General features: G+C 47.9%; 1 protein-coding gene across 5 annotated transcripts in view; it reads right to left on the bottom strand.

Moving 5' to 3' along the window:
* Window positions 1-12,183, bottom strand: part of LOC141046814 (cohesin subunit SA-2-like) — a 195,255-nt gene that overhangs the window by 36,759 nt on the left and 146,313 nt on the right. For 4 of the 5 annotated variants that reach the window (XR_012219668.1, XM_073541430.1, XM_073541429.1 and 1 more), the window contains one exon: window positions 9,692-9,913. Coding sequence is in view for 4 of the 5 variants with exons in the window: in XM_073541430.1 (XP_073397531.1) it covers window positions 9,692-9,913 (222 nt within the window). In the remaining variant the exon portion in view is untranslated. The remainder of the gene's footprint in view (window positions 1-9,691; window positions 9,914-12,183) is intronic. The other variant, XM_073541431.1, reaches the window with a different exon arrangement.

Consider the following 12,183-nt stretch of genomic DNA (forward strand, 5'->3'; position numbering starts at 1 on the left):
GCAATAGGGTCTAGCACAGTGATCAAAAGCAAAAGGAACCAATAGGAAGCATTTCCTATTGTTGCCAGGCACCGACCGGCAGACCTGGTGGGCACACTGCGCATGCGCCGCCATTTTTTTTTTCAGGAAGATGATGCTGGGCTGGGGACAGGTTAGGAGGGCCCGGGGAAGGAGGAGGTATCAGAGGGTCTAGGGGGGCAACATTTTTCTCTAACATGTGTATCATGTCATAAGAGAGGAATGATTTTAACAATGAGCACACTTTTTTTGTGATCGCTGTTATTCATTGAATAACGGCGATTACATGATCGGGAAACGGACCAGAAACTCCTGTCCTGATCATGTTCTTCGGGGTCTCAGCTACTCCCAATAGCCAAGACCACAGAGATTTTCAGACTCTGAGGGGCGCTACAACCTTATTCTCAATAGCGGTTTTAAAACGGCAATGAGTGAATAAGTACCCTTAGCGACTGCCGTTTTAATGCGTATCAGCGGTTGCTAAGAGGCTAACGGAAGCCTGATTATTACCTGATGGCATCCTCTCCCACCCTCAATTTTATTTTAAGACCCTGATAACATCTTCTCCCACCCCCCTAATTCATTATGACGCTATCAGGGCCTTATAATGAATTTGTATGTGGGGGCTAGGGAGGCGCACAGGACAGGGAATAAAACATGTGCACATGTTCAGGATTTGCAGCAGAAAATTCTGCTGCAAATCCTGATGTGTTGGCAGGAAAAGCGCTGCATAAAATACATGCATGATTTTGACTTTTTTTTTTTTTTTACATGCGTTTTTGTTGCGCATTTTACCCCACTCATTACTATGAGTTAAAAACATTGCAAGAATTGACATCATTCAGATTTTAATCTGCTGCAAATCTGAAAGGAAAAGAGGGATTTTTGGTACTCACCGTAAAATCTCTTTCTTGGAGCCTTCATTGGGGAACACAGGTAACCATGGGTATATGCTGCTGTCGCTAGGAGGCTGACACTAGGCAAAAAAAGCAAAATAGCTCCTCCTCAGCAGTATACACCCACCGACAGGCACAAAGTACCTCAGATAGTGTTAAAGCAGTAGAAGCAACCAAAAAAAAACAACTCAAAAACTCAACATATGTATCAACCCAACAACAAAGGCATGTAGGCCCAAAAGAGGTACCAAAAGATAGGTAGGGTGCTGTGTCCCAAATGAAGGCAACAAGAAAGATTTTACCGTGAGTACCAAAAATCCCTCTTTCTTTATTGCTTCACTGGGGGACACGGGTAACCATGGGATGTCCCAAAGCAATCCCAAGGGTGGTAACAGAAAGAACGCAGACAAAAACAGACTTAGGTCGGCCGATGAGTAACCGCCGCCTGCAGCACCTTCCTTCCCAGGCCTGCATCAGATGAGGCATGGGTATGAACCCTGTAAAACTTTGCGAATCTGTAAACCTGAGGCCTGGTGACGAACTGCCCAGGAGGCCCCCCACTGCCCAAGTGGAGTGGGCCTTTACCCCCAGAGGAGGCTGTTTGTCCTGAACACTGTATGCCTCCAATATTGCTGAACAAATCCAACGGGCAATAGAGGACTTAGAAGCTGGGAGCCCCTTATGACGACCTTCAGAGATGACAATTAGGGTATCAGAGTGGCGAAAGGAAGCAGTCCTTGAAAGGTAGACTTGGATAGCGCTGACCAGAACCAACTTGTGGAGGGACGTCTCTAGAGGATGGACTGGGGAGGGACATAGAAAAGGAAGGACGATTTCTTCATTAATGTGAAATGAAGAGACCACCTTAGGTAAAAAGGACGGAATGGGTCTGAGAACTCCCTTGTCCTGATGTAGAATCGGGAACGGAGAATGGCAGGACAATGCCGCAAACCCAGAAACTCTCCTGATGGACGTAATGGCAACTAAGAAAGCAACTTCCATGACAGGAGAGAAGACGGAATGTCTTGACTGGGCTCAAAAGGAGCGCACTGGAGAATGCCAAGGACAAGGTTAAGATCTCGTGGATCTATCGAAGGACGACAAGGAGATGCCAGGTGGACGACTCCTTGAATAAAATTCTTTACCTGGGAATGAGAAGCCAGATTTCGTTGGAAAAGAATTGACAGAGCGGAAACTTGCATCTTAAGGGTATTGAGTGACAGACCAGAGTCATGACCCTCTTGTAGAAAACTCAGGATGGAAAAGGACATAAGGACCAAATTGTTGTCCTCACACCACCGAAAGAAGGCCTTCCAGTATTTGTGCTAGATACGCGAGGATGCTGGTAATCATGGTCTGAATGACCTGATGGGAAAAACCAGCCTCCCTCAAGACTGTGGCATCAAAGGCCATGTCGTTAAACTCAGAGACCGTGAACTCTGGTGGAAGAGGGGACCTTGCGAGAGAAGATCTGGACGGTTTGGAAGCCTCCAGGGAACGTCCATAAGCATGTTCACCAGCTCCGCGAACCAGGTCCTTCTTGGCCAGTCCGGAGCTACCGGGATTATGGGAATTCTTTCCGGCTTTATCTTTTTTAATAACTCTTGGAATCAAGGGGAGAGTCAGAAAAATATAAGGCAGCTGGAATTGGGACCACGGGAACATTAGGGCATCGCAACGGATGGGCAGTGGGTCCCAGGACCTGGCTACAAACTGAGGAACCTTGTGGGTCATCCGAGATGTCATCAGGTCGATGTCTCATCTCTGGCATATCTGGTCAAAAACGGCGGGATTATGAGACCACTCGCCTGATGCGAGACCCTGATGGCTCAGAAAATCAGCTGCCCAATTTTCCACCCCCGGAATGTGTACAGCTGATATGGCAAGAACGTGACGCTTCTCCTATCGCAGAATCCTTGTTACCTCTGCCATCACCTGTATGCTGTGAGTCCCGCCTTGATGGTTTATGTAAGTCGATTGTATGCGGACCGGCTGGCCTGCAAGGAGGGTCTGCCAGTGGCGAAGGGCAAGGAAAATTGCCCTGATCTCCAGAAGATGGATGGGGAGAGCATATTCTTGGGCATTCCAGCGATTCTGCACTGTGTGTTGAAGAAAGACCGCTCCCCAACCAAGGAGACTGGTGTCGGTGGTGATGACCTACCACTGGAGAGGAAGGAAGGACTTTTCATGCAGGACTGATGCGGATAGCGTACACCAGGTCAGGGACTACCTCACCTTGAGGCAGAAGCACAGGGACAAAAGGGCCAGCTGAAGCGGAAGGATATGCAACTGGTCAAAAGGAACGACTTCCATGGCGGCAATCATCTTCCCCCAAAACTCTCATGCAGGACCGTATGGGGAGAGGGGCTGGTCGCTTTAGAGTGCGGATACCCTGGTAGAGAGAAAGAAACTTATCCTTTGGAAGGAAGAAACGGGCTTGAGCCGTGTCAAACCTCATGCCCAGAAAGACCAGATGCTGGGGTCAGGGAGGACTTCTCCCTGTTGACTATCCAGCCAAGATGGACAAGAGTGTCCAAGGTGATCTGAAGACTTTGATCGCAGTCTCGGTGGGACGGCCTCTTAATCAGAAGATCATCCAAGTAAGGAATTACAAGAATCCCCTTGGAGCGAAGGATGGCCGTGACCGCTGCCATGACCTTCATGAATACTCTGGGGGCAGAGGCCAGGCCAAAGGGAAGAGCCATGAATTGATAGTGGTCCTCCTCGATCACAAACCAAAGGAATCTCTGATGCTGAACACAAACAGGAACAGAGCAAAGAAATTATCCCGGTTCAATGGAGGCGATTACCGAACGTAGGGACTCCATCTTGAAATGACGGATCCGAACATGATGGTTCAATCGCTTGAGGTCCAGGATTGGACGGAACGATCCGTCTTTCTTCGGGACTACGAAAAGATTGGAGATGACCCCTGAAAAATGTTCATTCCTGGGAACTGGTATGATTACTCCTGTGCGTATTAGGGAAGAGACGGCCTGAAGAATCCCTTGCTCCTGAGACGGGAGCCTTGGCGGGCGATACAGAAGGAAACGTCTTCTGGGGGGAGGGGGGGGGAGTCGATTTTGTAAGCGGACATCACTACCTCTCTGACCCAGGCATCGAACGACCACCGACAACAATGCTTACCGGAAGAGAAGAAGCCAGCCTTCCACCCTTTATAGATTCCCGGGTGGGGGTGACCAGTCATGCCGAGAACCTGTTGGCACGGAATCCTGAAGGCTTGGAAGAGCAACCTATTAGTTGCCAGTGAGGAGCTGGTTTGAAAGATGGCTTCTTCCATTCCCCTTGAGTGGAAGAGCAGTGCTGCTGGGAGGGTGTCCCTGAAGCAGAGAAGGGCCGAAAGGAGCGAAATTGAAGCAACCTTTTCCTATTAAAGGGACGTTTAGGCTTGGACTGGGAAAGCGAGGTGCTTTTCCCGCAGGTAGCATCGGAAATTATTTGATCCAATTTGGACCCAAAATTCTAGAGCCTTGGAAGGCAAGGCTAGTGAGGGACTTTTTTGACGGTGGATCTGCATTCCACGCTTTCAACCAGAGAATGCGGCGTATAGCAACGATGTTGCTGGTAGCCCTGGCGGAACAACTAGCCGCATCTAAGGAGGCGGTCAGAAGATATTTGCCGGCATGGGCAATCTGGTCTGCCATATCAGGCAGCTCGTCCGGAGAGGCTGCCGCTAGGATACCCTGACGAAGCATTCTTGCCCAAGCAGACATGGACTTTGCCACCCAGATGGAGGCAAAAATGGGGAAGAAGGAGGCGCCAGCTGCTTCAAAGGCTGACTTAGCCAAGGATTCAATCTGTCTATCCGTAGAATCCTTAAGAGATGCACCATCCGATTGAGACAAGACTGTCTTGGAAGACAGGCGAGAAACCGGCAGGTCCACAATAGGGGACTCCGCCCATCTACTGAGGTCTGGGCTAAAGGGATAGAGAATATCTTGCTGCTTCTTTCCCGGGAAGCGCTTTTCAGGGTGTTCCCAGTGTTTAGACATAACCACTTCAAATTCCCTGTGACTGGGGAAATTCTGGGAAGGACGTTTTATCCGTTTGAAGGAAAAGGAGTGCTCCTAAACAGGCGCCTCGTCCTCCTTTAGGTTCAGAGTTTGGGTAATTACCGAGATAAGGCTATTGACCATATCCTGCATTTTTGAGGTCTGGTCCGTATCGGACTCAGACTGGGAATCCACATCAGACCCAAAAGCTGCCTCCAAGGAGGGGGCATGGGGTGGGGGAATACATCCTGGAGGATGCAGAGGGACCCGGAGAACTGGAGGAGGAACTGGAAAGAGCCCGCTTCCTTTGCTTTGTACCCGATTTGTCCCTACGAAGGTCGTGGTCACGTGCTTGCGAATCACCGTGAGAGGCATTCGGAGCACTGGTGGCAGTAGACAAATGTGGAAGTCACTCCAGGACCTGGACCAGGGACTGTGATACTTTTGTCAGGTCGGAGATAGACTGTGACATGGCAACAGCCCACTCCGGAGGGAGGGGTGTGCTTTCGTCCCGGGCGTTAGGGGGCTCCCGTGGGACACATATGGTGGAAGGACTGCAGGACAGGCAGAAAGGGGAAGACTGGTCTGAAGACCACTTTCTTCTGCAGAGGGCACAGGTGAAATGAATTACAGTGGGCTTAAAGGGGCAAAAAGAAGCCTCTCTAGGGTTGGGCATAAGTCGAGCCGTGGGAATACTGCTGTAGCCAAGTTAAAAAGAGCAGAACCTACCCTATGCCAGTGACGACCAGCAGAAAAAACTGTGGATGGCTGTATCCGCCTGTGAGCAGAGCATTCGCAGGTCTGCAGAGAGCGCAGGATATGGCGGTATACAGGAGCTTATATATGTCATCGCACGTCCGATGGCAGTCTGCCGGCCAGTAAAAGAGAAAATCAGAATCCCAATGCCTGACACGCCGGGGGCGTGAACAGCCAGGAAGGAGAACCTCCATGATAGGAACAGAAAAAAGCACCAAAAAAGTGCACGCTGCGGGGGACCTGGCCAGACTATGAAGAAGAGGAAGAAAGAGACCTTCCATTGGATAAAAAGAACGCGCAATTCAAACACAAGACAGTGACTGGCCAAGAAAACCGGGAAGGGGTGCGGCCAGCAAAAAGAGAGGGTGTGTCCACAAGCACTGAGCCCAGCCATGGGAGAAATGGCTGTTCCCTTCTACTAATGCCGCCCTGTCCCATTGTGATGAAGGGACAGTGTTCCCGGGGATGATGCCTGCAGCTGCAGTGGGAAAGGAGAGAGACATACCTGTGCGCAAGTCCTGGCCCCTCTGCAGCGATGATAACATCAGGAGCCTTCAGGTGGGTGAGGGTCACTGGAATCAGGAATACTCCTTCCCGCACCATCTCCAGATGGTGCAGAAGACTGAGTCAACCCCTAACAAGAAGGGGGAAGGCCACCGCTGGTGACCACCATCTTCCTCACAGTTCTCTCCGAGGAGAGGGGTTGGGGTGGGGAAAAGGCATTGACTCGCCACCAGGAATCACCCTGAAGCACTCCTAAAGGTGACAGGGGATTAGGTCCTGCCTTGCGAGCCCAAGAGTAGGCGATGTGGGTGACACCACACTGCTCTCTCGGTCGCATAAGTACGGGAAAACAGGGTGAGAAATTACACCCTGTTACCCTAAGAGAAAGGAACCTGGAAGAAAAAAGGAAAGGATTATTAAAAACACACACGGAACCTGAAAAGGAAAATGGAGACCTGGAACAGATCCAGGTCTGCATCCTACAGACACTAAGCTTAAACTGAGGTACTTTGTGCCTGTCGGTGGTTGTATACTGCTGAGGAGGAGATATTTTCCTTTTTTTATCCTAGTGTCAGCCTCATAGCGACAGCAGCATACACCCATGGTTACCTGTGTCCCCCAATGAAGCAATATAGAAAAATAAACAATGTGTGTATGAGACTTCAGGCATCTCATTCACTTTGCTTGTACTGTAAAACGTTGCTTATTTTCCGCAACTAAAATGCAATGTGTGTACATACCATTCAAATGAATTGGGGGGGAGAGTCACAAAGACTGAATAATATATAATTATTGGGAGGCAGAGATTATAGTTAATGGGAAGAACAGCTCTGGCTTCTCAGTTTATATTATTTGAATGGTGTGTGGCTAATTATATTAATGGTGGGGTACATATCTGTATTCAAAGGTGCAGTGCGGGGGAATTTTTATTCGGGAGACAAACGTACTGTATGTATAGAATATATGTGACTTTGTTATTTTTAGTGCTGCGGTGATCATCGTGACAAGACAAGTCGTGGCTGGGAGATGTCAACGTGAAGATCTGACCAGATGGAGAACAAACAACAAAAAACGTCTCTAATCAGACGAGACATCAGTGGTAAGTAAGTACCTGGTTGTAATTATTTATTCTTTATACTATGTGACTTGGAGTATTTCTGTTATTTGTAAAATGGCCTCGCTTAGGTCACATTCATGTGAAATGTTCATGAGCTGATAGATGTTTTTATCGGAAAGCACACGGGCTCAGAGTTTTACAGATCCATTCACATATCTTTGAAAATCATGGATCCGAGAATGAGATCTGTGAGACTCAGAGCATATCTATTTCTGATCCGAATTTTAGGACACATCCAATGGGTCGATGTGCTGTCCGAAGAAAAAAATCAGGCAGTACACCGACACTTCAAACAGATACAGGAATGTAGACTTATTATGTACAGTATAGCACAGTCCGGTAGTATAGTGTATGTTCTTGTTACAAATATTATATATACTGTAACACCATCCCTTTTTACGCATCATCTTCTCTAGTTTTCTGTGGGGCCACCCCATATTATATAATGTCCTCTGTGGTTATGAGCATTCTCGTTATTGTTAATCACAGCCCCTCTTTTATTACATAGTCATCTCTTGTTAGATATAAAATAACTGCTGATGGAGCAGCCGGTGACCAGAAGACCAGTCCATCAACTCCTCCATTAGAAAAGAAGCATCCCATGCTCCATCAGCCGTCATTGCATTTTATATCTAACAAGAGAGGAGGGTGTGTAATAAAGACATGGCTCTAAGTAATCTGATATGTAAGGTACGGTGCTGTACATAACAAGAGAGGGCACTGTGTAATAAGGGACAGTAAAATAAGAAATAAGCTTCTCTACATGTCAGCCATTCCATTCCAGTGTCAGTTAAATTACAACCAGAGTACACCTCATTCTACTTAATGTGCTTCTGATTAGGTGATCACCTGAAGAAAATCTTATTTAACGAAGGAAAGTATAAAAAAAACCCTGCTGTGGTGTTCACAATCGTCTTGCAATAGGACAAGCTGGATGGCAAAACAAATGCTAGTAATACCCCAAAAGTAATAGGAATGAAAAATAACTTTTAACCATGCCAAAGGAGTTGAAAAGAAAAGTCTTGAGTGAGAAAAAGAAGGGCTCAATTCTGGCTTTACTAGCAGAGGGATACAGTGGGCCTTATGTTGCCTCCATTCTTAACATTTCTAAGATGGCAGTCCACTACAACAAGGTCAAGCAGCAGACATTGGGGACAACAAATCTACAGACCAGCAGAGAGCAAAAACGACTCTCCGCTGACTGGGATGACCGTCATCTTATTCGAATGTCACTCAGAAACCGCAGGATGACATCAAGTGACCTACATAAGGAATGGCAAATAGCAGCTGGGGTGAAGTGCACGGCAAGAACAGTTCGTAACAGGCTCCTAGAGGCAGGGCTCAAGTCATGTAAAGGTAGCAAAAAGCCTTTCATCAATGAGAAGCAAAGGAGAGCAAGGCTGAAGTTTGCCAAAGGCCCCAGATCTGGGGATGCTTCAGCAAGGCTGGAATTGGGCAGTTTAATCTTTGCAAAGGACATATGAATCAAGTCACATACAAGGTTATCCTGGAAAAACAGTTGATTCCATCTGCTCAGGCAATGTTCCCCAACTCTGAAGACTGGGTTTTACAGCAGGACAATGTGCAATGCCACACGGAAAGGTCAATCAATGTGTGGATGAAGGACCACCACATCAAATCCCTGTCATGGCCAGCCCAATCTCCAGACCTGAACCCCATTGAAAACCTCTGAGGTGTACTTTGGTTGGAATTCAACTGACACTGGAATGAAATGGCTGTCAGACATGTAGAGAAGCTGATTTTTATAAAACTGTGCAGTGGTCTCTTAATTTTTGCCAGAGCTGTATATATATACTTTGTCATCATAAAAGGAGGGGGGCCCCAGAACACATTTCTTGCACAGGGGCCCCAAGCTGTCACAGTCCACCCCTGGTAAGAACCGCTCTTCGATTCATGCTTCCTTCGGTTCGGGTTGCATGTATCATGTGGCAATTTCACTTTAGATTAGTAAAAAAAGCTGTGGCTGAAAAATAACATCAATCTAGTCCACATATCCTCTAAGGTGACAGTGCTTGTGAACAGAAAATTATAGGTGGCAAAAATTGGTAAAAACAATAAAGTGCCATTCACAAGCTGAGCACTGTAGTTCCATTATAATGTGTAATTATGTGCTATGGAAAACAGGTCACATGTTATACAATGAAGGGATTGTTGTAACCTTTACTGTACAACAAACAGAGCAATCGCTTCAGGGCAGTTTCACTGAAATGATATCCAAGTCTTCACTCAAGGAGGAAATGTGCTGGTACACAATTACAATACCAAAGTAGGAAATGTTAAGTCATTTCTTAGTAGAGTTCCATAATGGGAAATCAAGGCAAAGTCTCATTCTCAGAACTACAGAGCCAAGTCCAATGGATACGCACCACAATTTGACTCACCTCCTGCAGAACATCATCCAGCATTTGACTGTAGGTGTCCACGAGATGCTTGATTAATTCTTTTTTGGAAAGACTGACCTGACATTTCTGGCTGGTCTGGTTTTCATTACTGAGACTGCGGTATGTTTTGGAACAGACTTCTAGCACCTCTAGGTCTGAGTGACTTACTGCTATGCTTTTCATCTGTTTCATCAAGGCCTCTACATGCTGCAATTCAATGAGAAAATTGTGATGTCTAAAGTTAGCTTCATCTTCTTTTTGATTTCAACTAGGTAATATTTTATAACCACAAAAACAGGATTTTGGTTGCTTACCGTAAAATCTGTTTCTCAGAGTCTTCATTGGGGGACACAGGAACCGTGGGTGTGTGCTGCTGTCACTAGGAGGTTGACATTATACATGAAAAAAATGTTAACTCCATCTCTGCAGTATACACCCCTCCGACCGGCTGTAGGACAATCAGTTAGTGAAAAAGCAGTAGAAGGAGACATTATCATGTAAGTCATCATATATTCATTACACGTAATAAAATCATGGGAGGGCGCTGTGTCCCCAATGAAGACTCTGAGAAACAGATTTTACAGGAAGCAACCAAAATCCTGTTTTCTCTTTCGTCTCATTGGGGGACACAGGAACCATGGAACGTCCAAAAGCAGTCCCTGGGGTGGGAACAGACAGAAACTTCCTTCAGGTCGCAGAACTCGCCACTGCCGCCTGCAAGATTCTTCTGCCTAGGATGGCGTCCGCTGGAGCATAGGTATGGATGTTATAGAACCTTGATAAGGTATGCACGGACGACCAATTGGCAGCCTTGCACAACTGCATGGCTGATGCCCTGTTGTGTACCGCCCAGGAGGCGCCCACCGCCCGGGTTGAATGGGCCTTGACCCCAGCAGGGGACACCCTGTCCTTTAGCCGGTAGGCTTCCAGAATTGCCATTCTGATCCAGCGGGCAATTGTTGCCTTAGAGGCCGGCAGGCCTCTTCTCACCCCATTGGGGATAACAAAGACCGAGTCCGCCTTCCTGAAAGGAGTGGTTCTGGCCAGAAAGATCCTTATCGCCCTGACCAGGTCTAGCTTATTCAAAGAACGCTCCAGAGGATGGGTTGGAGCGGGACAAAATGACGGAAGGATTATATCTTCGTTCAGGTGGAAGGCCGATACCACCTTGGGAAGAAAGTTAGGAGAAGGCCGCAAAACAACCTTGTCCTGGTGCATAATTAGGAATGGAGGACGACAGGACAATGCCGCTAATTCTGAAACCCGCCTAATAGAGGTGATGGCTACGAGAAATACCACCTTCCAGGACAACAAAGACATGGGAGCTTCTTGTAGGGGTTCAAAGGGTGAACCTGTCAAGGCTTCCAAGACCAAGTTAAGATCCCATGGAGCCACAGGGGATCTGTAAGGAGGGGCCGCATGTGCCACTCCTTGCAGAAAGGTCTTAACCTGTAAGCCGGAGACCAAATTCTTTTGAAAAAGAATACAGAGAGCAGATACCTGGCCTTTCAAGGAACTTAGGGCCAGACCGCCATCTATCCCTGCCTGGAGAAAAGCTAGGACAGATGGCAGGGAACAGGGCACTGGTGTGACTTGATTAGACTCACACCAGCCAAAATATGCCTTCCTGGATGAGGAAGGCTTCCTAGCCTGGATCATTGTATTAATGACTCGGTCCGAAAAACCCGCTGCTCTCAGTATTGTGGTTTCAATGGTCATGCCGTCAAATTGAGCAACTGAGAATTCGGGTGGTAAAACGGCCCCTGAGCCAGGAGATCTGGTCTGTCGGGGAGTCTCCAGGGGGTGCCTGCGAGAAGATTGATAATTTCTGCGACCCAGGCCCTCCTGGGCCAGTACAGGGTGACCAATATGACCGGCACCCCTTCCGCCTTGATCTTCTTTAGCAGCTTGGGCAGGAGAGGAAGGGGAGGGAACAGGTAAGGGAGTCTGAACTGTGTCCAGGGAATGACCAGCGCGTCGACCCCTATTGCTAGAGGATCGCAGTATCTTGAGACAAACTGTTGGACCCTTCTATTCTGTCGCGATGCCAGGAGGTCCACATCTGGAGTCCCCCATAGCTGGCATGTCTGACGGAACACTTCCTGGTGTAAGGACCATTCCCCTGCGCCGAGCCCCTCCCGACTGAGGGCCATGTTGTCTGTGCCGGGAATGTAAACTGCCAGAATTCCGGAATTGCGGTTTCTGCCCAGTTGAAGATTCTGGATACCTCGGCCAGTGCCCGGGGACTTCTGGTTCCCCCTTGGTGATTGATGTATGCCACCGCCATGGCGTTGTACGTTTGAATCCGGACTGGCTGGTTGTTGAGGTATCTTTCCCAATGTAGAAGTGCAAGAAAGACCGCCCTCAGTTCTAGAATGTTGATTGAGCGTGAGGATTCTTCCCTCGACCATCGTTCCTGGACAGTCAGGTGGCGGAATACCGCACCCCAGCCCAGGAGACTGACATCTGTAGTTACT

The sequence above is a fragment of the Dendrobates tinctorius genome, unplaced genomic scaffold (genome assembly GCF_039654945.1).
Source record: "Dendrobates tinctorius isolate UK_male_01 unplaced genomic scaffold, ASM3965494v1 ptg000121l, whole genome shotgun sequence".
Taxonomy (NCBI): domain Eukaryota; kingdom Metazoa; phylum Chordata; class Amphibia; order Anura; family Dendrobatidae; genus Dendrobates; species Dendrobates tinctorius.